Source organism: Coregonus lavaretus (assembly GCF_964263955.1).
Source record: "Coregonus lavaretus genome assembly, chromosome: 35".
Taxonomy (NCBI): domain Eukaryota; kingdom Metazoa; phylum Chordata; class Actinopteri; order Salmoniformes; family Salmonidae; genus Coregonus; species Coregonus lavaretus.
Genome location: NC_140022.1, coordinates 7683211 through 7710389, shown reverse-complemented (window position 1 = coordinate 7710389; position 27179 = coordinate 7683211). Strand labels below are relative to the sequence as shown.

At 45.1% G+C, this 27179-nt stretch overlaps 3 protein-coding genes across 4 annotated transcripts; 2 read left to right on the top strand and 1 right to left on the bottom strand.

Moving 5' to 3' along the window:
* Nucleotides 1-826: 826 nt before the first annotated feature.
* On the top strand, nt 827-5213 carry LOC311109910 (FUN14 domain-containing protein 1-like). Of its 2 annotated transcripts, none has more exons than XM_084152926.1 (5): nt 827-886; nt 1472-1658; nt 2379-2454; nt 2614-2742; nt 3262-5213. In XM_084152926.1, exons 1-5 carry the CDS (start codon nt 868-870, stop codon nt 3337-3339), a joined length of 489 nt encoding a protein of 162 aa, XP_084009052.1. In that variant the 5' UTR covers nt 827-867; the 3' UTR covers nt 3340-5213. The 2 variants fall into 2 exon arrangements, with proteins under 2 accessions (XP_084009052.1, XP_084009051.1); XM_084152925.1 differs by having other exon boundaries at nt 2614-2748.
* A 3978-nt stretch (nt 5214-9191) lies between these two features.
* Nucleotides 9192-24087, top strand: LOC311109544 (peripheral plasma membrane protein CASK-like; the record flags this gene model as incomplete). Its single annotated transcript, XM_084152467.1, has 5 exons — nt 9192-9722; nt 20702-20814; nt 22976-23081; nt 23287-23364; nt 23967-24087. Exons 1-5 carry the CDS (start codon nt 9664-9666, stop codon nt 24085-24087), a joined length of 477 nt encoding a protein of 158 aa, XP_084008593.1. The 5' UTR covers nt 9192-9663.
* Nucleotides 24088-25091: 1004 nt separating this feature from the next.
* Nucleotides 25092-27179, bottom strand: LOC311109902 (putative G-protein coupled receptor 34). The gene is made up of 2 exons (XM_084152918.1): nt 27058-27179; nt 25092-26657 (listed from the first exon to the last, which is right to left on the bottom strand). Exon 2 carries the CDS (start codon nt 26611-26613, stop codon nt 25360-25362), a length of 1254 nt encoding a protein of 417 aa, XP_084009044.1. The 5' UTR covers nt 26614-26657; nt 27058-27179; the 3' UTR covers nt 25092-25359.

Below are 27179 nucleotides of genomic sequence, written 5' to 3'. Positions count from 1 at the left end.
TTCTCAAAAGCAAAAATGCAGTTTGTGTATGGTTGTATTGTATAGGTATTCAAATTGATTGATTTGTTTTGCAAAGTGCATAAATAACTATGTTAACTAGCTACATGCAAACAACTGTCATATTACTAAATACATTTAAGTGTCACAACTTCTGAGAAATGTGTGCAAATACTTGATACCAGTATTATTTGCTGTTAATGGGGAAGCATGTCTAAATAAAACGTTGCAATGATGTTTGGAGGTAAGAATTCTGATTAGGACTGTGTAACTACAAATGTCTCTCACCTTGCAATCATAATAATAGATTGGATGACATCATCGTTGCCCTAGACATCGACATTCCTATACATTTTTGTGGTTGATACCAATTTGATCTGTTTGCATTTTTTTAAATGTACTAGCTAGTTCTACTGTATTTGTGTTTATCTACTGTGTTATGAATTACATTCTCACTTTTGTACATGTCTTGAAAATGAAATGAATAGCAATCATTCTTGTTGGTGTTTTTTTCCCCCAGCTAGAGACATTTTCAAAATAACCCAGACTTTGTCATTTGTTAGACAAAGACAAATCTATCCATCCAATGTAAATCCTCAAATCCAATTATCCAAACAGCTTTTTTGATAGCTATTTTGGGCAGAAATTGAATCTAATATGAAGGAAATCGAATCTTATTTTGTATGGAACATTTTTATGGTTACAAATGAAATTGTCAACATTTTGCAACATTTCAGAGAAGGAAGATCAAAGTGTTAAAATACTGATGTGGCAAAGCATCATTCTGTAGGCGGGGCCAGCAGAGGTTTATAAAGCTCAGGGGCGTGGCATGCATACAGCTGTCAACATCCTGATGTAATTTTCTCCAAAATGGCGGATCGCAAAGAAGGTTAGTGCTAGCCCCTGTTTATGGATAAAATAATCTCGAATTATAACAACGAATCAGCTGTATTATATATAGCTAATTCCATTAGCAAGACATCTAAACACTTAAATATTGCTATTCGTTCAGCTGCGGCTTTTGACAGTGGGGCTTTACTGACTGGATGGCTAGCTTTGTTGCTAGCAATTTAGCCTAATTTCTAAACAACAATGGCATGCAATCGCCCATCGCCCCAAATACCAGCCATTGGCATTGTAAAGTTATTTGTTTGTCACCCATGGCTCCTATTCCGACAACAGTAACGTTATCGCTGATATACACTTTATACTAATGACGTGAACGTGATTACTCACGAAACAAGTATTCCAGTCATGTTTTAAATCAATAATCTATGAATGAATGTGTTTTGTGTATCCTGTCAATACTACTTTGAAGTTACAGCAAAGCTTTAGATGCATGCATTGGAACTGTTTCTTGACTGTGAGGTCATTGGACTGAATTTGGACCTGAATCCTGCCCCTAGGTTGCCTAGATTACAGAAAGTGAAAGCAAAACAGCTTAAGTTCTTTGTATGTCTTTCCTTCATCCCAGATGACATCTTATCAGATAAGGATGATCCAGAGCCGGAGAGCGAGGACGAGACCTATGAGGTGGTGGACCTGACAGAGTACGCCCGGAGGCACCAATGGTGGAGCATGGTGTTTGGGAATAACTCTGGTCCCCTCGCAGAGAAATACTCTGTGACCACGCAGATCATGATGGGAGGGGTCACTGGCTGGTATGTAACCCAAAGCAAAGGTGTAGAGGCTACATATGTGTGGATCTTTGGCCCCTAGTAAACACATCAACACATTTCACTGATGAAATACATGGTATGAGTCAGTGATATAGTCAGGTCACTAAACCTTGAGGTCAAGTCCCAAGTGTTCAAGTCCGAGTCCTTTATACTTGAGTCACAAGTCCCTTGGTAGTGCTAAAAGGTGCGGTCCAACCATTAAAAAATCTAAATTCTGTTAAACTGTTGCACATTTAAAGTCTTTTTCAAATTTCAAATTGTATTTTACCTTTATTTAACTAGGCAAGTCAGTTAAGAACAAATTCGTATTTACAGTGACTGCCTACACCGGCCAAACCCGGACGACGCTAGGCCAATTGTGCGCCGCCCTATGGGACTCCCAATCACGGCCGGTTGTGATACAGCCTGGAATCGAACCAGGGGGTCTATAGTGACGCCTCAAGCTTTGAGATGCAGTGTCTTAGACCGCTGCGCCACTCGGGAGTATATCTAGATAATACAGCTCTCTAACATTTGCTGTTGTAGCTAGTAGGCACCCTATTTTAAATTATGCAACAAAGAGAGATTTTCTGACAACAAAGTCACTACTGGTCCAGTCCGAGCAGAGCCATGAAAATTGTGACTTGAGTCCGAGTCAAGTCTGTGTCCTGGACTCGAGTACTACAACACTGCTATAAGTCACTCCTTCTCTCTCACATTCAGGTGTGCAGGATACTTGTTCCAGAGAGTAGGGAAGATAGCTGCTACTGCCGTAGGTGGAGGGTTCCTGTTGTTACAGGTTAGAGATGCATCATATTTTTACTGAGTCAATGCTGGGTACTGATATAATACACATCTCTATTCCAATGAGATCACATGTAATAACGTGAACGGAGTGCCACTTCAAATGCAAACCAACAAACACCACTAATTTTCATTTCTGCACCTTCTCCTACAGATAGCGAATCACAGTGGCTACGTGCAGGTGGACTGGAAGAAAGTGGAGAAGGATGTGAATAAAGCAAAGAAACACCTGAAGAAGAGAACCAAGCAAGCAGCCCCTGAAATTAACTCCTTCATCGAGGAGGTAAAGGTATCAATAACACTGCCTGTCTTTCCTAATCGTAACTCTATGGTAGGCTATTGTGCCTATAGTATTATGTGATTCTAAAAGGTGAACAGGTTTGAGATGTGTGCGTGCACATGGTCCTTTATCTAATTGTTAATTAATTCCATGAGACCAACACCAGTACCTGGGTGTGGGAGCTGCTTTTTTGATTCAATTGGATTTACAGTGCCCTTGAATCTCAGTGCCTTGCAGTGCATGTACTTATGAGAAAAAAAGTATACTTAATTATCATATTTGGGAGAAATAGCTAAATTCATAAATACCTGAGTCATCCGCATCCATTTGATGGACTAATAATGCAGCAACAGCGCCCTCTAGTGAACTCACACGATGTACAACCACATTCCTGGATTTATCACAGTATACCCTGCGTATAAGATTCTAATTTTGCCATCTATTATCAGTTCTAACCCTTCAGTTATTGGAGGTGACCTCTCACAGTTTGCTTGTTTTCTCTTCTCCTTCCCCTCTCTGCAGGCCACAGAGTTTGTCAAGAGGAACATCGTCCTGTCCAGTGGGTTTGTGGGTGGATTTCTCCTGGGCTTGGCCTCTTAAGGGAGTCGGGGCCAATCCACAACTGAGGAAGTTGTCACATAGGAAGAAGGAAGCTGTCATTAGTGTGAACTGAGTCGCCACACGGGATGTTGTCATTAACTGTGAATCGTTGTCTTTCTCCCAGCACGGAAGGAGTCATTAGACGGGTTTGGGAGAAAGATTAACATGTGAAGCTGCCAATTTATGCCCCCCTGGGTGCTCTTTTCCCTTGCTGCTGAACTGATCTGAGTCTAGCTTGTCCACCCTCCTTTTTATTATATTTATCTGGTGGAGTCTGATCCAGGATCAGTTGTTTGGGCGTGTTGTATATGGACACCCTGTACCTGTAACCAACCCTCCTGGTCTTACTACACAACACAAGAAAGCAGGGACGTGTTCATCAAGGTAAACTGTAACAGAAACAAACATTCTTATTGGACAAGTTCAGATAGTGCCGTTTCGGAGTGTTTCGTGCCTACTGAACACGACCCAGTACTACACCATGTACAACACATCAGTGAACAGACTATAAAGGATATACATTGTTCTACTTCATATTCATCATCAGCACTACCCCCAACATCAATGTATGTGAAAATGTTTTGAATCGGCTATATTATATATATATATATATATATATATATATATATATATATATATATATATATATATATATATATTCGTTCAGCGTCATATGGTGTGCATCATGTGATTTTAATCAATTAGTAGGCAATGCCTACTCATAATTGGTTGAAATCACAATGCACACCAGATGCTATTAGAAAAACTCATTTTGACTTCAAAACATAGAAACGTGCCATTTTCACATACGTTGATGTTAGGGTAGTGCTGGAGATGATGAATACGAAGTTGAAAATGTTAGAAATGTCCCTTTAAGTGCACAACGCGACACCTCTTGATACACCATAATATACTACTAATATACTGCACCACACACTGGACATAGGATTACTCAGCCCCTGTCATTCTGGTGCCCTCTTTTACCTGGAAGAACAGGTTTAGGATCAGCGCTGTGTCCCAAATGGCACCATGGCCCAAGGGCACCAATTGCCCATAGGGCTCTGGTCAAAAGTAGTGCACTATGTAGGAAATAGGGTGCCATTTGGGACACAACCCAGCTCCCCCTACATTCAGACCGAAGTTTAACCACCATGTGCTATTCAGCTAAATGTGTCTCCAGACCTGTGGTTACGGGGTTAATATACCAACACCTGATCACTGCACCTTTGCTTGCCAATGTACTGTAGGTAGTGCAGGTTAGTGTTTTTCATCATGAATCTTGCCCTGGAGGCAGCTCTGCAGAGTGGTCACTAGCTGGCACAGCCACAAAGTCATAAAATCGTATTTTAAACCGAACCTTAACCACACTATTAACCCTAATGCTTAACCCTAATCTGAAATTTAGACCAAAAAGCTCAATGTAGTTTTCATGAATTTGTACAATATAGCCAATTTTGACTTTGCAGCTGGCCCATCTAGTGGACATTGCTCAGTTCTGCCTCCAGGGCAAGACTCATTCCAATAAATGTCAACCTGCTATCAGTGTAGTAAGAGGAAAACATGTGCTTTAGTCATGTGTAGAATATGCTATCAGTTTTATAGATAGAAGGAAATGCACAGTATAAAGTCAGTGTTCAGTTGCTTATGAGTTGCTCCATATTATGTCTTTAACTATTTAAATATTACGTGTCAGGAGTATGATGTGCCATTTGTTTCTGTTAACCTCTTACTGCTGTTAACCTAAAATGTTTTGTGTTCTGACTTCCTGAATGCTGTTTTGAAATCTTGATAACCAACCATAACTGTATGGATATGTCTTATGTTTCTGTTTTGTCAAATAAAGCTGCCATATTTTTGTTGGTTAGCAATGTAAACAGTTGTGTGCATGGTCACTGGACTGCATGGCAGACATGCATACAATCAGGCCTTGGTGTGTACACACTGAGTGGATTAACAGTCTATCTTGACACTTTTAACTTCCCAACAATATACTTATTTTGATAATTAAAGCCAGCGTGACTTTTCAGATTTCAGTAACTCTATGGATGCATTTACACAGGAAGCCCAATTCTGATCTTTTGCCCAATTATTGATCTTTTGATCTATCAGGTCAGAGCTTTTGCCCATAAATGGGCAAAAGATCAGAATCGGGCCGCCTGTGTAAACGCTGCCTATAAGTTCCGGTAATGCAAATATCCAGATATTATGATGTGAATAGAAATGGATGCTTCCTTGCTTCAGCATGTAGGATGGTTCTGTAATAACTACCATGCATGTCACAGCAACAATGAATGAGCTTTGTCACAATACTAAGATAATTCACCACAAAGTCTTCATCTACATTGTGAACTCCGTGTTTGAAAGGACTGCATGTACCAAGAGACAAAGGAAGATACTCACCAAATCAATCTGAAATAAGGACCAATTGTCATTTTTTGTGTTCAGTTTACCTCTGTCACAGAGTACAATATCAATTAATTAATTAATTAAAGATGTTTTGGTTTATATTAAATGCACATTGAATTGGGGTTTAGGCCTGATAGGCTTTCTGTAGAAAAAACCTTCTTGCAAATAAAATTGTATTGATTTATTGTAATTTCATAATGTCCTGTCAGAGGCATATTGATTTGTGTAAATAATGACTGTTCAATGTCCATTGAGCTGAATGAAGCTGAAAAACAGAGGCAGCCATGATGTTACCTCACCAGAGTACCTCTCTCTACTGTGTGTTACTATAGCTGCCAGCACCACACTACCACTGGTCCCTCCCTGTTGCTATGGAAACTGCTCTCTCGTTCCCTCTCTCTCTTCCTCTTGCTCTCTTGTGGTGTGGTGTGGCCTTCCCTCTTTTCAACTCTCTTTCTCTGTTCTCTCTCTCCGTTCCTCTCGCTTTCTCTTTCCAGTCCTGCCTTTTTCTTTGTATTGACCTCTATCCTGCTCCCTCTGTCTATCTGTGAGTGTGCCCATGTGTAATGGTATAGGGGTAGAGGGGGATATTAGAGTGGGAGGAATGAGATGAGACCCACTCTCCACCATCCGATGACCACATCACCAACCAATCGGATCATCAATAGCCCCCAATAGATCCAACCAATAGTAGGGTAAAGCCAGAGTACGAGCGCCATGGAAACTGCAAGGGACGCTTTACAATAACAGCTCGCCCTAGTGGCACCAGATACCAGTACACCTCAGTCAGGCTGCTCAAAGCCATTGTGGAGTTATTCATCCATTGATCGTAACCTAAGGGCTGCCTCTTCATAGTTAAACCTCTCCCCATATCTCCTTCATCTGCACTGATCTGAAAAAATAGGAAAGGCGAATTCGATATGGTGTATGCATATACTAGGTATTGGCTTTCACCAGTGCAGTTACTTTATATTAGTAGAGGAAAGACAGGAGACAGGAAATAAATTATACGATTGAGATACAACATAATCCATGCCTTCAGGCAGCTGGGTGCAAAGGGTCCAATCCATGCAATAATTAACTCTGTCACAATCAGTTTGTTGAGAGCTGTCATTAGTATGGTTACGCAATACCCTCTCTGTAGTACTAGTTAGTGGACAAAGTCAGAGATGAAACGCCAATGCATGTTAGAATAACAATGTTCATTATTCATAGTAATTTGTATAGCGAGAAGCTGCCTTTTTATATGGAGCATGTCTTATTAAACAACTGATAGATAGGGACCATTTTAGGCCTATTACAGAAATTATTCATGAGAAAAAAATTTAAATGGATAAAATGGGATCATTTCTCTCTGAGTTGGAGTGAATTTGTCATAATAATGCCAGCCTGGGTAGACAGAAACATATTTCTGTTTCCGAAGGAAGATTCTATGTGAAAGTAAATGTATTTCTTATGTATTTGGAAAGTATTTGGGGTATAATACAGAGCCTATGACTAGTGAGTCTTGGATGAAAATAATTCTACCTGTGTGATATTATCATATTATTCCTGCATTGCATCTAGATTTGGAGTTCTGTATCATAGAATTAGGAATTAGAATACTAGAATGGACATGAACCTTCTTATGATGGCATAAGGTCAGCCATTTTGGTCAGGGAGTTGGTTAACCATTGTTTGCCAGTGCTGTTGTAAGATATTGTGTAAAATAATGAATTTGAAGAAAACTGTATTTATAATTATATGACAATATTTTAGGTTGACAATAATTATATTACACAATTTCTGATATCACATGCCTTACTTTTATTTTCCCGCCTAAGTAAAATCAGGATTTTGCCTCTACTGCCATTCATTCCAATTAGATTGGTTTGGATTTCTCCCTGGCTGCCATTTTCACCCCCTTCTGGAACTTTTAGGGTTTATGACATAACCCCTCTAGTAATTTAATAATATCTCTATGTTCTGTATGACCACCTCAAGGGGGCAGTATCAACCAATCCAGAGTGACTCACTCAGCTGTGAAGTTGGGGCCGAATAATACAAATACATTGGCCCAGGTGTGTCAACAATGTGGCCCAGGGATCAGTCAAAAGCAAAGCAGTGCATTCAATGCCATTAAGCCAATTAATTACCAGGTATTTACTGAAAATGTACGTGGTAGAATGGTAGTTATATTGCAATAACCTATGAGTTAGGCTACGTGGTTGTTTCTTTGGGATTCAATAGAACAAGAACCACTAAGCAGCTTTGGTACCAACAAGTTACTATTATTATTATTTTAATTTTTTATTAACCCATCCTCTTCGGAGGACACATATCTTTTATTGTTTTTACAGCTTTTCTGATACATTTTACATACACTTTTATAACAACAAGTTACCAATTTTGTTTAATTCTTATCAGACAGCATCTGATGCAACTCCACAGGTAGAACCAGCCCCTCCCTGTCAGCACTAGGCTGCTAGATACATTTAGCGGAGAGGCGAAGTGGCAGATCCAGGATGAGGCTGTGACATGACTATGCCTAACAGGTCTAATATCTGTCAGGTCTCTTATCACTTCTTATTAGAGAATATCTCTCAACGTACACCTGAACAACAGAGATCACTTCAAATCTCTTATTCTTCTGCTAACCCATCCGGGCGTGTAATGCATAGGCCCATTTATGTTGCAGCAGCACAGCAAAATAATGTCCAATGCTGCTATGGATGCTGGTCCTTTTTTGTTACCCTTATTTACAGACGTGCAATACTGGTCCAGACGAATCTGTATCAGATGGAAAGTTATAATTAATACACTATATACATTATTGAGAGGGCAGGGAAAAGATTGTGGAAACGCTGACGTAAGGTGATGGGCTTTTGATGGTGTCAACGCGTGCGCGCGGTGCATTGAATGCGACCGTGGATTGGTGGAATGGGGAGTGTGAAACCGATTAGGAAACTGCGCCTTGGGGGACTCGGAGGGTGGTGCCCTGAACGGCATCTTGGCTCAAGTGGCATTGGAATTAGCAAGGAGCCTGAGCGCGCTTACGAAGCCATTATGGCTCTCCACACACCAGTTTCGTAACCTAGAGAGGGAGGAGTCTTCCATTTCTCGAAGCCGGAGGAGCAGCATCCGAGACAGCGTAAAAACTGGAGCAACGGTGCTCGAAGAAGACTGGAATACGAAATAATATCTTATTTCAAACATACCAACGAAATATACATGAATGTACATTTTACGAGATAAGCATGAAGGTATTTGATTTAAGATCAGGTAGCTGAGCTGTTTGCAACCTTTGTTTTGCATGTGCGGTAATATTCCAAGACATATGTGATACGTTGGGTGTGCTCAGCGCAATAACGGCGCTAGCAAGCTATTTCAAACGGTAAAATAAATCCAGATAGCTAGGAGATAGCCAACCATTTTATAGTTAGCTTGCGGGGGAGCAAGCTGCCTTCTCGGGCAGAGGCATCATCGGATGCATCGAACAAGAAGAGGTATCTGGTAACTTAGGCATTAACCGAAGATACAATCTCGGGGCATGCAAAGCGGTGTGTTTTGTGCAAACCGTAGAAAAATCTCCGCGCCCTCGGCTCTGGTCGTTGGATTAACCAGCCGGGAGAGAAGGAGAAGGTGGGGCCGAGGAGTGTCAAAAACGGTCTAGCTAAACCCAGCGCATGTAGTTTAGCGCTCTAGCTAGCTGGCTAACGTTACCTTCTCCATCGGTTTTCCATTTGGGAAATTAATTTTGGAACCAAGAATTATTCGACCATTGGAATTCTGAGAGCTTGCTGGGGTATTCCGTGGCAGTTCCCCCTCTCCATCAACGAGGATAAGTCAGAGCTGTACACTTGAGGCCGTTGGCTTCTCTACAAATAATACCGTGTGGGGCGAATTTCACGGGGGTAGCATCCCCGTTTGCTTTGGACCATGGCGGACGACGACGTGCTTTTCGAGGATGTCTACGAGCTGTGCGAGGTGATTGGGAAGTAAGTGTCAGCATATTTTTATGAACTGAACAATGATAATAAATGAAACCTCTTGTTTGCATTGTATTGCGAGATGCCCTGCTCTATGTGTGTGTGTCTGCCTGTATTTTTTTCTGTATGGAAGCAATTGCCTTACAAATATTATTTCCCACCACCATCATGACAGCTGTTTTACTTGGCCTACTTGTAGGTGAGTTGGTCATACAAAACCTCACACTACCCATCTATTGACAGGCCTATGTAAAATCACTTACACACTAACGAGTTCAATAAGCATATGTTCAATAAATGGGAAACCAGTTAGGCCTACTGACTTGGTGAAGCCCCATAATGTGTGGTGAAGCCCCATAATGTATGGTGAAGCCCCCCGTTTAGTTCAAGAGCCAAGTGCATTGTTTTATCTGGGTATGATATCTTAATTTACCATGGCAGGAGAGAATATAGCTTTACAAATTGAAGTTAATTGGCTCACGCATATTCAAAACATTTCCAAATCTAGATCCAGTGCCAGAGATGAAGAGAAGGCACTACTTCATTAATGTTTTGTGCATCCATTCAGCTTTCTCAGATAGACACAAATTATTTTGATGAGGAGGTACTGGGCGGCAGGTAGCCTAGTGGTTAAAGCGTTGGGCCAGTAACTGAAAGGTCACTGGTTCGTTCGAATACCCGAGCCAAGAAGGTGAAAAATCTGTCAATGTGCCCTTGAGCAAGGCACTTAACCCTAATTTGCTCCAGGGGTGCTGTACTACTATGGCTGGCCCTGTAAAACAAAGCATTTCACCACACCTATCCGGTGTATATGACAATATAACATCTTATTATTTTACTACAAATAGGCCTAGTGACACATTTGTGGTTTGGAACAGAGGCTCTATACGTTTCAAAAGCTGGGCCATTTCTAGTTTTAAGTTGAAATGTAAACGGGCATGGCAACTACAACTAGGCCTATAACGATCTCCACAACTACTACAGTCAACACCATTACACTCTTCTCTCAGATTCAGATGCAGGGTTATTATAGTCATAATCATTGAGTATCATTTGCCATTTGGGACAAGACATTGGCTGCAGATCGTCATTACGATGATGTCACACACTACTTCTTGATCCTACTTTAAGAGATGGAGCAAATGCTCCTGGGGAGGATGAAACCTCTTCACCAGAATAGATTCACATTCAGTGTTTTGGGTATACTGCTGTGTTCTATGGCTGCACCTGTGTTCTGATATCATCACGCACTGGTACTCATTGTTCCTGCCCTGTCAATTGCAGACCAGTCTATTGATCCCCACCAACCAGAGGTGGCCAATCCTATTGTTGATGGGCTTTTAAGCATTGCACACGCAGTTAATGATCTTGTTTATCCCTGATCTATTTAGGCTGGATTTGTCTAACAAAGAGACTTAGGAGGCAACCTAATTTAACCCTAGATTGACAATTAGTCTAAAATCTAAAGTAGCAACTCGGGGTTTAGGCCAATTCAGTAAAAACCGGTTACGAGATTTCCAGAATAAGTGACCAAATGTTTAAAGCGCATTCTTCCCAGTTCCAACTCTGAGAGAATTGATAGGCCCAGGTGCAGTCCAGTTTTCTATCTGTTTCACACTATAAACATTGATTTATAGAGCACATAAATCCTAAGATGCATTCTTGCAGGAACAAGGTGGTTTTTGATTGAAGAGGGCCTCTTCTATTTGGTGCAGGCCATTGTTGTGGCTGATGATCACACCCCTTCATATGGAGTCCAGGCAGGCAGCTGTAGTCTTGGAGCTGGCCTAGCTCCCCTCCCCCTCTACGCTCAGTCGAGATCTGTGGGTCCATTAGGGTCCAGGCTGAGACACATGCTGATTGCTCTTCAGCCCCTCAGGCTCTACTCTTTGTTTGGGGGCGCTCTCTGCTTCGGTTTACTCCTCACTCAGTGACTGATCTAGGATCTGGTCTACTTGACCCAGTCCTAGTGTTAGACGTTATGAGGTGGGTGACAATACTGGTCTCGGGACAGCTGTTAAATAAGTAGCCGCTCAGGGCATACCTTGGTGCAGCAACGCAGAGAGGGCCTCTAGTCAGTGGAGCGTACACCGTGACTATGTTAGCAGCATGATCAGAAAGGGCTTCATGGCCTCCTACCTTCCCTTTCCCAACATCATTTGTTCCTCCTTTCATCCTTCTTTTCTCACTCATAGTTGTCAGGGCACAAGGAGGTATTTTACCCAAACAGCTACGCTACCTTGTTTATTTCACTCTACATCACCAGGTTCGGTTTAGTGAAGCAAATCTTTTCTTATAAACTTGATCATATCCCAGCTTTGGGAAAGAGAGCCGAACAAAAAAGCACGATTCCAAATCGATTCTCTCCACCGGCGATGTAGCCTAGTTTGACAGTTATGCGATTGTCAGACAAAAGCACTTTGAGTACCAGCCAGTGTCTTTTTAGGTAGAGAACTCTGCCAGCCTCTCCTGCTGAAAGCTGGGGATCATTTTCCTCAACCCAGGGTGAAGGGATGGGAGGCTGAGGAAGATCATTGGAGACAATGGAGGGTTAGGAATAGGATTGCCCCGAGGCTGGATATATAACTAATGTCAGCAAGGCGCTGCCGCACTCCAGGGCTGACCTCTTCCTGTAAACCACACTGCCTGTCAAGAAGAGCTAGGGAACCAACGAACAGAGGCTTAGAACTCCTCTCCTGCTATCCCTTGCTCCAATTGGTTCAGACGTTTTCGTTCCCTTGTTAGTGCATGGGGAGTGTTCGATGAACTGAAGATGTGCTGTGTTCGCCACTCAAGGGTCTGTATAGTCAGGGACGTTTAAAGCGGCGTTGAGACGGCAACAAATGTTTGTCACCATGTGACGGCTGTGCTTAGTCGGATGCGATTTTTCAGCCTAACATTTTTTTTTTCCGCTTCTAGTGTTGCCTGTGCTTCCATGCATGGCTCTGAGAATCAACATTCCCATATGTAGTGTAATATAGTCTGGATGTGTTTACCAGATTTGCCTCCATACATGTAGCCTTAACAATAACTGCCAATGGAATGCTCACTTCACATGTGGCTTATAGCCCTCTGAGGAGGTTTGTGATCTAAAACATACTTTTTTTTTTTTGACGAGAGACATTTGACTGACAATGTAGATCTGTGAATGATACTGTAAGTCGCTCTGGATAAGAGCGTCTGCTAAAATGACCAACATTTTTTAATTTTTTTAAATAATAATAATAATTGAAATGGTGTGGTGACACTTACCGAAGTAGGTGTGACACTCCGCCGACAGCGTCTGGTATAGTGTAAATAGACATGTCAACCAGCGACATATGCAGGTGTTCGTGTTAGCTGATAAGGGAATTGTCTTGGGCTAGTACACTCGCACAGCAACACACCTCCGCTGTAATTTGTCTAAGGTTGGCCGACAGTGTGGAGGTTTGGGGTTGGCAGAAGGCCTTTGGGATGACTGTGCCTTTGTTTCGCCTCACTTCCTGAGCTGGAGGAGTGTTTTAATCTCTCTGTTATTTCTACCTAATCTCTTTTAATAAACTGGGTGGTTTGAGCCCTGAATGCTGATTGGCTGACAGCTGTGGTATATCAGACCATATACCACGGGTATGACAAAACATTTATTTTTACTGCTTTAATTACGTTGGTAACCAGTTTATAATAGCAATAAGGCACCTCGGGGGTTTGTGATATATGGCCAATATACAACGGCTAAGGGCTGTGTCCAGGCATTCCGCGTTGCATCGTGCCTAAGAACAGCCCTTAGCCGTGGTATATTGGCCTTATACCACACCTCCTCGGGCCTTATTGCTTAATTATAGCGCTTGCTTCCAGATCTCGTTCAGTATCTCACAACATTTAATCTAGGAAACACCCCGGTACAGTATGACTAAAGCATCTGCCAGAAAAAGGGATCCATTCTGAAGAATGAAGATGACCGTTCCCATCAGATACGCTCATCTTTTGTCTTGACTCACCAGTTGACCCTTGACATTTTCCCCTTGTAAACATGTACATCAGACCAATTATCCCCCACCACCACCACCACACACTTCCATTGTAGTGTCCGCCTCTACTCTTCTGTCTGTGATCCTCCTTGTGTAGGAGTCAAGGGAGGTGACTGTGTGGGTGACTGGGTGGGTGGGGAGGATTGCCAGTAGGGTCAAGCTCTGACGATAACCTGCTAGTTGACTATTACAGTATGTTCATTGTTCTCTGAGGTGTAGCTTACTGTACACTTAGCTGAATGGGGTGTTCAGTCTCACTATCTGGAACATTCTGAATCGACCAGAATGGAACCCTCCCCCCCGGCTCTCTGTTGGAATCGAGTTCCTCCGGATCCATACACAGTTGGCTGACGGCCAGCTAGTGCCAGGCTCTCCTCTCCTTTCTCCTCCTTTAAGAAAGTTAAAAGGAGACGTGGACTCCCATTTTTGAGAGTATTGGTAGACATTATTTGAGTTACTAGGATACCCATTTGAGAGTATTGGTAGACATTATTTGAGTTACTCGGACCAATTGCTTAGCTATTTGTCTACTGCAGGACCATTGGGAGTAGGCCTACTGGTGCTTTTGGAAGCAAACCTTTGTAAAATATATAAAAATGAGATATCTTCCGATTTAGTTTGAATAATTTTGGTAAAAACAAATGCATAAACAGATTGGACAAAGCACAGTAGCCTAGGCGTGACCCTCTAAATGAGCAGTGAACTAAGGCCCATTGCCTATTCAGCCATTATTCTGACAAAGGATGGCACAAGGCCTTACTCTTCACTGCATCCTTATCTGTCTGAGAGAAGTAAATCTCACGCAAACGGGTTATGCAATCCTACTTATTAGCCCATTGTGTGTGTTATATTTCAGTAAAACACAGTGACGTGCTCATGCCGGGCATTTATTCTCCAGTTGAAGGGGATGGGTGAGGCGTGGGTAATTTGAGCCGTCTCTGCTCATAATGATTCTCTCTACATGGGAATAGTAATGCAGACGAGTGCAACTGGAATCACACGTGGCTCTCCATTCTGGCTCTGGGGTACTCATTAGGGCCAGGAAGGATTGGAATATTGTCAGAATGGCTAGGAACCGGTGGAGTGATCAGTACTCTGGCTCGCGTTGGCTCAGCTAATTACACATCAACTGCTAGCCTACGTTTTAATGCTTTGTATCGCATTGATCTCATTACATTTAAGCAGTTTTTTTTTTAAAGCAGTTTTTCTTAATTCATCCATAGCTCTACATACAATAAACACATTTGCTACACATAAAGCTAACTACCATTTGTGTGTGTGTGTGTGTGTGTCTTATAGCCTCTAATGGATTATCTGAGCAACCGTAACACTCAGTTCATTCATTACTGATAGAACATAGGAAAGCTAAGCTATCCCTGAACAAACATAACAACAAACCCTTCACCGTCTTTCCTCTTCCTGTACTGTGCATGTGTCTTGGGCCCACTCATTCACAGACAGTTTAGCCTACACCCTCATCTACAGGTCTAGGAACTGTTCTCCACCTCAGCCATTATAATGAGATGAGTAATGTAACTGACTCTAGGCATGCTGTTAAGATTCTCCATCTGCCAACACCTCCCGAGGCGCTTCTCAGAATTCTAGATTCCTTCTAACTTTCTCTTCTCTCGTTGTTTCTTGTCGTCACTATTTGTCAGGAAGTGTGTGGTCAGCTCCTAACAGAGAGTGGACTCTGGGGAGTTTGGCCTGGCTGATTTATTCTTACCAATGGGTTTGGGGACTGCTCTGAGAACAGCGGACTCGGAGGTGATATCGAATTTGGTCTCTGCTTGTCTAAGGGCTCCTGGGCTTCCAGTGTCTGACTCTGGTTATTTCCCAAAAAGTGCCTCATTTCCTTCCTTCCTTCCTTCCTTCCTTCCTTCCTTCCTTCCTTCCTTCCTTCCTTCCTTCCTTCCTTCCTTCCTTCCTTCCTTCCTTCCTTCCTTCCTTCCTTCCTTCCTTCCTTCCTTCCTTCCTTCCTTCCTTCCTTCCTTCCTTCCTTCCCCTCTCTTTACCTCTCTATGTACTTTTACCTGCTTTCTTCCTCTCTTTCCTTTGATTCTCCTCCTCTCTCCTTACCTCCCTACATACGTTTTCCTCTTTTACGTAACACAATCTGATCTGATTCTGAAAGGGATGTTGTAGGTAAAAGAAACACGATGGTTGGGTGCATTTAATTGGTAGTTCAGCTCTCAGACTACCGTACTTGAGTCTGGGAGAGAAGTGGATATCTCTGCTCTGAGACTGGCTGAATGTCCTGGAGGTATTTCGGCCTGTGAATTTCAGACGCACTCCGGTGCAGCAGGATGAATACTAATTTCCCACCATGAATATTCAAAAGGTTGTTCTCTTCAAGTAACCAGTAAATTAAACCAAGCAGATATTTAGGGCCTTGTGTGTTCTTCCACTTTCCTACCTCAAGACACTTGGCATTTTAGAAGGTGTTCGGCGCAATTAGTGTCTACACAGTTTGGGCATCGGGGACTAGTTAAATGAACTCCGCCTCGTTGTTTTTAACACCATTGTTGGACTGTAATCGGACTCTGACACAAAAAGAGTAAGTATGAGTCACATTCTTAGCCTACTTCAATGCAAGGCAACGTTCCCTTACTCCTCACTACTAGGGATGTGAGAAGTTGACAATTTTGCTTAACGTTTAAACTGCCATTTAAACAGTCATTTTTGAAATCGGTTTTCCGTTAAAACTATAAGAAAAAAATCATACAAATTTCACGTCATTTCACAATGCAGAATAATGGTCCCATTATGACCGCTAGGGCCGGGCAATGACGTTAAATCTACCGCAGTCACCATTGAAAGCGCCTTGGCAATGGCATGTCTGTCTGTAAGGGTACTCTACAGCTTTTTAAATACCGACACAAAACCTTCTCTGGAGATTTTTACATTTTTAGTCATTTAGCAGACGCTCTTATCCAGAGTGACTTACAGTTAGTGATTACATTTTTTTTTTTATACTGGCCCCCCGTGGGAATCAAACCCACAACCCTGGCGTTGCAAACGCCATGCTCTATCAACTGAACTACATGCCTGCCGGCCATTCCCTCCCCTACCCTAGACGACGCTGGGCCAATTGTGCGCCGCCCATGAGTCTCCCGGTCGCGGCCGGCTGCAACAGAGCCTGGATTCGAACCAGGATCTCTAGTGGCACAGTTAGCACTGCGATGCAGTGCCTTAGACCACTGCGCCACTCAGGAGTACAATGGTGGAGTACAATGGTGGTTTAGAAGCGCCACTGAACGGGAGTTTTACTTGTCTGTAAAGGAATGGTGCTTCTGAAGGGGGACTAAAGTCCATCAGTAGGCGACCAGAACTGTCAATCAAATAATCTGGAGCTGCCAGCCTACCTGCTGCCTGTGAACAGATCACTCCTAAATAAAGTACTTTAAAGTTAGTTAAATACCGTGATTTACCAAGACATTTAGTAGAAAGAAAACAAGACTGATTAGTTGCCGTACTTCTGAGAACACAAACACTCGCATCTTTCATAGCGAGCTAGCGAGGGAGGGGAGGGGCAAATTCTAGGGTAATACTAACACTGCAGGGGTGTGCTGAACGTGGGAGGAGGCCCATGTTGTGAGCACAGCTGTGCCTATGTCATCAAAGAGTGCATACTGACTCTCCCCCTCCCTCTCTCTCCTTCCTTGCACTCCTTCCCCCGTGGAATGACACTCCTGCGTGTGATCGCTTGCCTTGGCACGTTCCAGGGGTGGGGGGTTTGGCGGGGTCAGTTCCATTTGAACTCACTCAGTCTACATTCGGCAACTAGGGGGATGAATTGCAATTCGATTCACGAATTCAAATTGGGCAGCTAGTCTATCATCTTCTGTGAGGATATTTGAATTCTTGAGCTGATTTGAGATGAAATTGACCTCCAACCTCGCTGAGTTCCCCAGGCCTTTGGCTCGTCACAGTGTCATGGATATTATGGTAGGTTTATTGACGCTTAGGCTGGGCAATACTAGTCCAGTCCAATTCTACACCCATCCCCTTACCTCCATTCCCTACCACTTCAGTGTTTTGTTTGTGTATTATTTCAAAAAACAATTTTTTAGGGTAGATCAGCTTTAATATTGCAGATAGATTGTAACTTCCATCAATGTAATTGTCTGCATCACTTCCAATCCCCCATGTTTTTTTTCTCTCGCAAATATATATATATATATATATATATATATATCCTTTAAAAATATATATTTCCCTTAATTAATAATAATATAATAATAATATGCCATTTAGCAGACGCTTTTATCCAAAGCGACTTACAGTCATGCGTGCATACATTTTTTTTTGTGTATGGGTGGTCCCGGGGATCGAACCCACTACCTTGGCGTTACAAGCGCCGTGCTCTACCAGCTGAGCTACAGAGGACCACGATTACTTTCCAACCCCACCACCACTACAGTGTTTGCAGACCTAGGTGTTAACAATATGGTAGAATAAAATCATAATCCATATGAAGGCTAGGTGTAGCCCACACCTTATTGCTTACACCTCCTCTGTCCCTTCAATCTGGCGTACACCGTAGGAGGAGCTAGGGTGGAAGGGAACCAGTGTTACACCGTAGGAGGAGCTAGGGTGGAAGGGAACCAGTGTTACACCGTAGGAGGAGCTAGGGTGGAAGGGAACCAGTGTTACACCGTAGGAGGAGCTAGGGTGGAAGGGAACCAGTGTTACACCGTAGGAGGAGCTAGGGTGGAAGGGAACCAGTGTTACACCGTAGGAGGAGCTAGGGTGGAAGGGAACCAGTGTTACACCGTAGGAGGAGCTAGGGTGGAAGGGAACCAGTGTTACACCGTAGGAGGAGCTAGGGTGGAAGGGAACCAGTGTTACACCGTAGGAGGAGCTAGGGTGGAAGGGAACCAGTGTTACACCGTAGGAGGAGCTAGGGTGGAAGGGAACCAGTGTTACACCGTAAGAGGAGCTAGGGTGGAAGGGAACCAGTGTTACACCGTAGGAGGAGCTAGGGTGGAAGGGAACCAGTGTTACACCGTAGGAGGAGCTAGGGTGGAAGGGAACCAGTGTTACACCGTAGGAGGAGCTAGGGTGGAAGGGAACCAGTGTTACACCGTAGGAGGAGCTAGGGTGGAAGGGAACCAGTGTTAAACCGTAGGAGGAGCTAGGGTGGAAGGGAACCAGTGTTACACCGTAGGAGGAGCTAGGGTGGAAGGGAACCAGTGTTACACCGTAGGAGGAGCTAGGGTGGAAGGGAACCAGTGTTACACCGTAGGAGGAGCTAGGGTGGAAGGGAACCAGTGTTACACCGTAGGAGGAGCTAGGGTGGAAGGGAACCAGTGTTACACCGTAGGAGGAGCTAGGGTGGAAGGGAACCAGTGTTACACCGTAGGAGGAGCTAGGGTGGAAGGGAACCAGTGTTACACCGTAGGAGGAGCTAGGGTGGAAGGGAACCAGTGTTACACCGTAGGAGGAGCTAGGGTGGAAGGGAACCAGTGTTACACCGTAGGAGGAGCTAGGGTGGAAGGGAACCAGTGTTACACCGTAGGAGGAGCTAGGGTGGAAGGGAACCAGTGTTACACCGTAAGAGGAGCTAGGGTGGAAGGGAACCAGTGTTACACCGTAGGAGGAGCTAGGGTGGAAGGGAACCAGTGTTACACCGTAGGAGGAGCTAGGGTGGAAGGGAACCAGTGTTACACCGTAGGAGGAGCTAGGGTGGAAGGGAACCAGTGTTACACCGTAGGAGGAGCTAGGGTGGAAGGGAACCAGTGTTAAACCGTAGGAGGAGCTAGGGTGGAAGGGAACCAGTGTTACACCGTAGGAGGAGCTAGGGTGGAAGGGAACCAGCAGTTGTTTTTCAGCTTGTGCCTCTTTCCTTCCTTTGTCTTAATGAGATAAACGGCTGTCAGCCAGGGCTGTCTTTCAACCCCACCGGAGAGGGGGAGGGGGGGATTTGAGGGAGTCTTGCACTGTTTTCACAGATTTAGTAATGTCTGGGGGATATTTTCTTTAGCATATGGGTCAGTCTTCCCCCTCCCTCCCACCAGAGGCAGAGAGCTGGGTTAATCATTATAGTAGGAGAGGCCCACACATGGTGGCTGCAACCCCCTACCTATTGGTTAGTATTTATAGGCTATCAGGTTGTAGGCCTATTTTATAGGAAACTTTTATGAATTAGCCTTAACTCTGTTATGATGGAGTTGGAATCCCTGCCACTGAGTTTTATGCATTGCTGTTTAGTGATGGCTCTTATTTCCATGTGTGTGTGCTGTCAGATGCCTTTCAGTCACGTGTCTTTGTCAGCATCAGTGTCACTGCCACAGCCTTTAAGATTATACTGAGCGGGACAGCTGAGCACAGTGTGCAATGGGGACTTGCGTGCGAGGGTGTGTGTGTGTAAATGTGTGCGTTTGTTCTGGGTTTATTTCCTCTACTACTGTTTTTCCTCTGTGTGTGTGTGTGTGTGTGTGCGCCCGTTGGGATTTCCAACCTTGCCCAATGCCCAGTACACTTCCCTGCCGTACCGTATCCTCAACCCAAACCCAACACCCTGGTCCAAGGCCCCTGTCAGCAATGCTATTTCTTCCTGCCTCGAGGCCTCTGGAATGGGGCTTTTATTTTAGTCTTCCCAGCTGTGCTCACCACTGCTCTGTAATTCCCCAGGCGGAGGAGAGGTGGCTAGGCTACGTCGCTAGCTGCTACAGCTCCAGCATTATGCTCCCTCAAATAGGCTCCATCATATTCAGGGCTGTTCCCACTGCTACCACCTGCTGTTCATGGCTGTTGGGTTCTTGTTACTGCAATGTGATTACTGAAGGCCTACAGGGAAGAACAGAGAGAATGTAAAGGTGCCAGATATATCCAAGGATGAATTCCAAATCGACCCCTTCCCCCTATTCCTAAGGCACTGGTGTAGATCTGGAATTGCTGTGTGTGTGTGTGTGTGTGTGTGTGTGTGTGTGTGTGTGTGTGTGAAACGTGACTAACCCACTGTTTTCTGTCTTCCAGGGGTCCCTTCAGTGTGGTGAGGCGCTGTATCAACAGGGACACAGGGCAGCAGTTTGCGGTGAAGATCGTAGACGTGGCCAGTTTCACCTCCAGCCCTGGCCTCAGCACAGAGGGTAAGGAAGAGTCACACTCGCGCACTGTGTGTGTGTCTGGGTAAAGCGCACTGTGTGTGTGTCTGGGTAAAGCGCACTGTGTGTGTGTGTGTGTCTGGGTAAAGCGCACTGTGTGTGTGTGTCTGGGTAAAGCGCACTCTGTGTGTGTGTGTGTCTGGGTAAAGCGCTGATGCATACTAACTTTCCACGCAGTTTCGTGCCGTTTCATGCTGTTCTGTGTGTGTGTGTGTGTGTGTGTGTGTGTGTGTGTGTCACACTGTGATGGCAGTGCCCTGGGTTTTGGCGTTCATGGTGTGCCATCTGTGAAGCTCCGGTCAGAGCTGGGCCCAAGAGCCAAGGACCGGAACATAAGGAAATGGAAAGAGAGAATTGTTTGTGTGTGTGAAAATATTGATAGCGATAGAGGGAGAGGGTCTGGAAGAACCTAGTAAACTGATAGAGGGAGAGGGTCTGGAAGAACCTAGTAAACTGATAGAGGGAGAGGGTCTGGGTCTGGAAGAACCTAGTAAACTGATAGAGGGAGAGGGACTGGGTCTGGAAGAACCTAGTAAACTGATAGAGGGAGAGGGTCTGGGTCTGGAAGAACCTAGTAAACTGATAGAGGGAGAGGGTCTGGGTCTGGAAGAACCTAGTAAACTGATAGAGGGAGAGGGTCTGGGTCTGGAAGAACCTAGTAAACTGATAGAGGGAGAGGGTCTGGGTCTGGAAGAACCTAGTAAACTGATAGAGGGAGAGGGTCTGGGTCTGGAAGAACCTAGTAAACTGATAGAGGGAGAGGGTCTGGGTCTGGAAGAACCTAGTAAACTGATAGAGGGAGAGGGTCTGGGTCTGGAAGAACCTAGTAAACTGATAGAGGGAGAGGGTCTGGGTCTGGAAGAACCTAGTAAACTGATAGAGGGAGAGGGTCTGGGTCTGGAAGAAGCTAGTAAACTGATAGTGAGAGAGAGTCTGGGTCTGGAAGAACCTAGTAGAGGGAGAGAATACGTGCTAATCAGAGAGGGGGAGAAAGGTAGAGAGGAAGCGGTAGAGCAACAGAGTAGAGAGAAGGCTAGAGGGAGAGGCCCTCCACTGTGTTTGAATGCTGAGAGGTTCATTTCTAGCTCAAGAGTTGTGCTGAATGGAACTCGTAAATGTCACTTTCATTTAAAACCCCCACAGCGCTGGCAGAAAAGACAGTTGGACCCCCGATGAAACTAACCTCTCCCTCCCCTCCCGCTGTAGTTTTACAGAAACTCACAGAAAACAGTCGTGTTAATTGTGTGCGGTGACATTTTGAGTTAGCAATCAGACTGTGGGCTTCATTGAACATGAATGAGCGCGTATAGAGAGCACATCTATGCTGCTGCGCTGCCCACTAAGTCCATACTGTCAAACTATACCCTCCTCAGTTACTACCTTGTATCATGATGTGTTCTGTTTTTCTCTCTCATGGTCTCCTACTCTTCTTCTGTGTATGAGAGGGGGGGGGGGGAGGAATGAGAGAGAGAGACTCAACACAGAGATAGTGAGAGAATCAGGACGGAGTCTCTGGGTCTTGCGTCATGAGCTAGGCCCGTCACAACACAGCACACACACACACACACGTTCGTGGTCTCTGCAGACTAGTCGACTGGAGGGGAGTGTGTAAATGAGGTCTCTATAGGGTGAAGTGAACTGCAGAACAGAAGAGAACAACAGTGCATTGTGTCTGACTGGGTCCAACTCCAGACCAGACCTCTAGTACCACATGAGCTCCCACAGCTTCACTTTTTCAACTATTTCCACCCCCTTCGGTGTGTGTGTGTGTGTGTAATGTGTGCTTCTTCTGCTGCTTAGTCTTTGCTGCTTCCGTGTGTGTGTGTGTGTGTGTGTGTGCTTCCCGCGCTGCAGTCAAGCCTCCCTGCCTGCACACGTGCACCCCTCCATGTTAATCTCCTTTGATGTTTATGTGGTTCGGGTAGAGAGGGAATGAAAACACGAACAAGTGCCGGAGGTATTTCCTCTTCTCTTAACCTCCCTCCTGCGCTCCGACTGGAGTTTGCCAACTGGGTCACTGCGGAGGAGAGGTCAGGGAAAACAGGGGGATGAGGGGATACACCTAGAAGGAGGAAAGAGGACAAACGGATGCATCTCAATGCTGGAAAATGGGTTCCATCTCTTATCTCTCCTGTTTCCTCCACAGATCTGAAGAGAGAGGCCAGTATCTGTCACATGCTGAAGCACCCTCACATCGTAGAGCTACTAGAAACCTACAGCTCAGATGGCATGCTCTACATGGTCTTTGAGTTGTAAGTTGGTTGTGTTTTGGCCTTTTTGTTTCTTGAATGGTCACCTATTGACTTTCTATTCTAGAATGGACTAAATTGTATAATTTCTGTTCTAGAATTGACTTGATATTTTGGAGTGGGCCCTCCCTATTCACTTTCTGTACTAACGGTGTAATCCAAATTCAATAAAGTTTTATCTTATGTGATTTCTACCTCTCTGACATAGTATGGATACAGCTGACCTGTGTTTTGAGACTGTGAAGCGGGCGGATGCTGGTTTTGTCTACAGTGAAGCCGTAGCCAGGTAAAAACTTGACTCTTACGTTCCCATATTTCCTCTCTGCTGCTCCAGTATGGACGGAGCTGACTTGTTTTGAAATTGTGAAGCGGGCTGATGTGGGCTTTGTCTACAGTGAAGCCGTAGCCAGTTAAACACACGTCACAATTGACATTTTCACCGAAGGCCTCATTTGGAGTAAGTGGCCTTGTATTCAGTGGTAGGATGATGAGAACCTTGGGGACTCTACATGCCTGTGATTAGAACTGCTTTTAGAAGGAGCTCTCTAAGAAGTAGCAGCGTTGCTAATTCCCTCACTCACTCTCCCCCTCCCTCTTCATTCTCTCTCTCCACCTCCCTCTTCATTCATTCTCTCTCCCCCTCCCTCTTCATTCTCTCTCTCCCCCTCCCTCCCTCTTCATTCTCTCTCTCCCCCTCCCTCCCTCTTCGTTCTCTCTCTCTCTCCCCCTCCCTCCCTCTTCGTTCTCTCTCTCTCTCCCCCTCCCTCCCTCTTCGTTCTCTCTCTCTCTCCCCCTCCCTCCCTCTTCGTTCTCTCTCTCTCTCCCCCTCCCTCCCTCTTCGTTCTCTCTCTCTCTCCCCCTCCCTCCCTCTTCGTTCTTGTCTTATAGTCACTACATGAGACAGATCTTGGAGGCGCTGCGGTATTGCCATGACAACAACGTGATTCACCGTGACGTGAAGGTAAGCTCCCCCACCCCACATCTCCAGTCCCACGTCCCCCTTATCTAAACAGCACTGTTGACACTTCTTCTAATGGCATCTATTGATTTCAAACATAATGACGTAACCATTGGTGATCCACCGTCTGTCTTCTCGTATTGAGTGTATATTCTTGTATATTGAGTAACCCAACGATAACTGACCCATCAGCCCATTGGGTTGTAGCAGCAGTAGTAGTAGGCCAACTAGGAATGAAGGTGAGTTAAGCTGGGGCTGGATTAGTGTGTAGTGTAAGGGGAAACCCTGCTGAAACCCTGTTTGATAGGCCAGAAAGCACAGCTTCAGGATTACCTCTCTAACATACAGTAGGCCACAATGCCAGACCAGATGGAGCGAGCCCTGCCCACGGGCCTCATTGGACAGACAGACACTGTCCATCCTGCTCCATTACTTTAGTCTGATGGACACAGACAGACACATTTGGTGACTCCCAGAGGGGATAAGGGGAGCTTTTGCGTGTGTGTTAATACCAATGTCAGTAAGTCAGTGTGTGAGTGTGTGTTTACACAGTTACACACTCCCCCCCTGTGTTGTGTGTATGTGGTGTTTATATGCAAGGTGTATTTTTGTTTGTTGGTGTGTGTGTATTTGTCTGTTTGAATACTTATGATTTGGGTTGTAAGAATTGTGGGTGTCAGACAGTGTTTCAGTGTTAGTGTTTCAGTGTGTGTGTGTCATGGTGCCTGTGTGAGTATTAGTCCCCTGTAGCTCAGTTGGTAGAGCATGGCGCTTGCAACGCCAGGGTTGTGGGTTCGTTTTTCCCACGTGGGGCCAGTATGAAAATGTATGCACTCACTAACTGTAAGTGGCTCTGGATAAGAGCGTCTGCTAAATGACTAAAATGTAAATGTATTAGACAGCTGTAGTGGTAGTACGTAATACAACCAGTAGAGGGGAGTGTGTATGCTGCTTATCAGTCATTCAGGTTTCACCCCAAGGCTACTTTACAATCCTTTTCAGTGACCTCCTGTCCTTCATTTTGTAGGTACAAAACTGTCATCTTATACCATTTAAGCTCACATGTATTTATTGATTGACTTTGTACAGTGTTATATCAGATACGATTGTGTCACATATTACTGACTATTAGTTAACAAACAGCGCGGACACAGGCATTTATATCACTTTGATTCAGGAAATCTGGTCCGTTCCATTATAGGTAACTGAGCCTAGTTCTAGACGTTGGCCCTTGTCACCTACTTCAGTTGTTTAGTAAATGGTATACATTATAATGGAAATAGAGTTAAAGCCCATGAAGTAAAACAATTTAAGTCTGTAAAGTCACTGCTTTGCCACTATGGCTGTGCCAGGGCGGAGGGTGGGGCTAATCAGACAGAGGCTGGTCCTGGGCGTGTGGGAGGGGTTAATGGCGGTGTTTGGGGAGATGACGGTCAGAGAGGTCCGTCTGAACTCTGTTACCGAGCTGTTGGAGGTCCCGTCGTTAAGGAAGTGGAGCCGGTTGCCGAGGCTCTGTCCCAGGGCTTTCACGGCGGCCTTACGCACCGAGCCCGACAACAGGAAGTACATCACAGGGTCCAGGACGGCATTGAAGGCGGAGAACAACAACATGACTTCATTGGTCCTGTCCACCAGGCGCAAGTAATCGCAGGCTGGGGATTGGCTGAGCTGGGAGAGGACGTAGACTGGGCGGAAGGCGTGGTAGGGCCCGAAGCAGACGGTGAACAGGAAGAGCACGAAGAAGGACTTCCTGGCGGTGCAGCCGTAGCGGTGGGCGTTGGGGAGGTCCGGTTTATCCCTGGACACCTTAAGGAGGCGCATGGCTATCTTCCCATAGGATACAACCAGCAGGCAGAACACTCCCCAGAACAGCAGCACCAGAGCCATGTTAAAGTAAGCCTTCCCCTTCGCCCCACGCCGCTGCTTATACTGGAAACACTTCCCAGGTTCCTCGTTGCCCTCCGACATGGCGATCATGGGCACGGCCGCCACCAGGGACAGCCCCCAGAGCGCCCCGCACGCCACCCAGCTCCATCCCCCGCCTCTCAGCCTACTGGCCAGGCCCCTCCCCGCTCCGCCCCGCCCCTTCAGCTTCACATACCTATCCAGACTAATGAACCCCAACAGAGTGATACTAATATACATGTTCATGTAGAAGAGGTTGCCCACCACTTTACAGACCAGGGGGCCGAGGATCCAGCGGTTCCCATTAGCATGGTAGAGGACTCTGAAGGGAAGGCAAGCCAGGAGCACCAGGTCAGCTATAGCCACGTTGATGAGGAACACCCGGACAGAGTTCCTTCTGGAGTGGAGGAAGAGGAAGACCCACAGGGCCAGCAGGTTACCTACCAGACCCAGGAGGAAGAAGAGGGAGTAGAGGAAGACCAGGGGGAGGCGCAGTGCACCGTCATCTAGATTACAGAGGGTCTGGTTTGGAGAGGGGGAGAGGGGGAAGGAGGTGGAGGAGAAAAGGAAGGAGGAGGAGGTAGAGAGAGGATGGGTGGCATTGGAGAGGGGGAAGGAAGAGGAGGAGAGGGGAGATGAGGTGGAAAGGGGGGAGGAGAGAAGAGTGGTCATTGTGCCGAGGCGGGGGTGTCTCTAGGACCAGCAGATTTTCAGTGCTGTGAAGAAAAGAGGGAGAGAGAGAGGCGGGGGTGGAGAGATGTTTTTTATTGATAAGGATGAAAAACGGACATGTCAAAGCTGTGGGCTGTTAACAGGAAAGGACTTTGGCGGTTTGCAGATACGGTTTGCATTGACAAAGCACTGTAGTCTCAAGTAACTCATCTATTTTGAAATGTCACAACTTTTACCACTTCAAGTTGTTTTTCAAGTTACTACCCTGTAGCAGGAAAATAAGTAATGAAAAATCAACCACTACTTGAAGTGCAATTATTGTATTGTACCTACGACCTATTTTGGATTTAGCACCAAGTAAAGAACGTGGCCTGCCTAGTGGTCTCACACAGATTCACACAGACCGATTCACTGATGATTTTATTAAGACATGATCTCACTCACCATCCAGATTCCCTCCATGTCAGAGGCTCTCCAGCTGTAGTTTGAGTGTGTGAATTGTTCCATATCCTTTAATAGCCCCTGGTCCTGCTGTCCCTTGGTTCTGTGGGATAGTGTTGGGACTT

Bases quoted from the DNA above. Each gene is read 5' to 3' on its own strand.
- LOC311109910 (XM_084152925.1), top strand. The intron at 1,659-2,378 runs GTATGTAACCCA...TCTCACATTCAG, and splicing joins ATGGGAGGGGTCACTGGCTG to GTGTGCAGGATACTTGTTCC. The intron at 2,749-3,261 runs GTATCAATAACA...CCCTCTCTGCAG, and splicing joins CCTTCATCGAGGAGGTAAAG to GCCACAGAGTTTGTCAAGAG.
- LOC311109902 (XM_084152918.1), bottom strand. From the start codon at position 26,613: ATGACCACTCTTCTCTCCTCCCCCCTTTCCACCTCATCTCCCCTCTCC.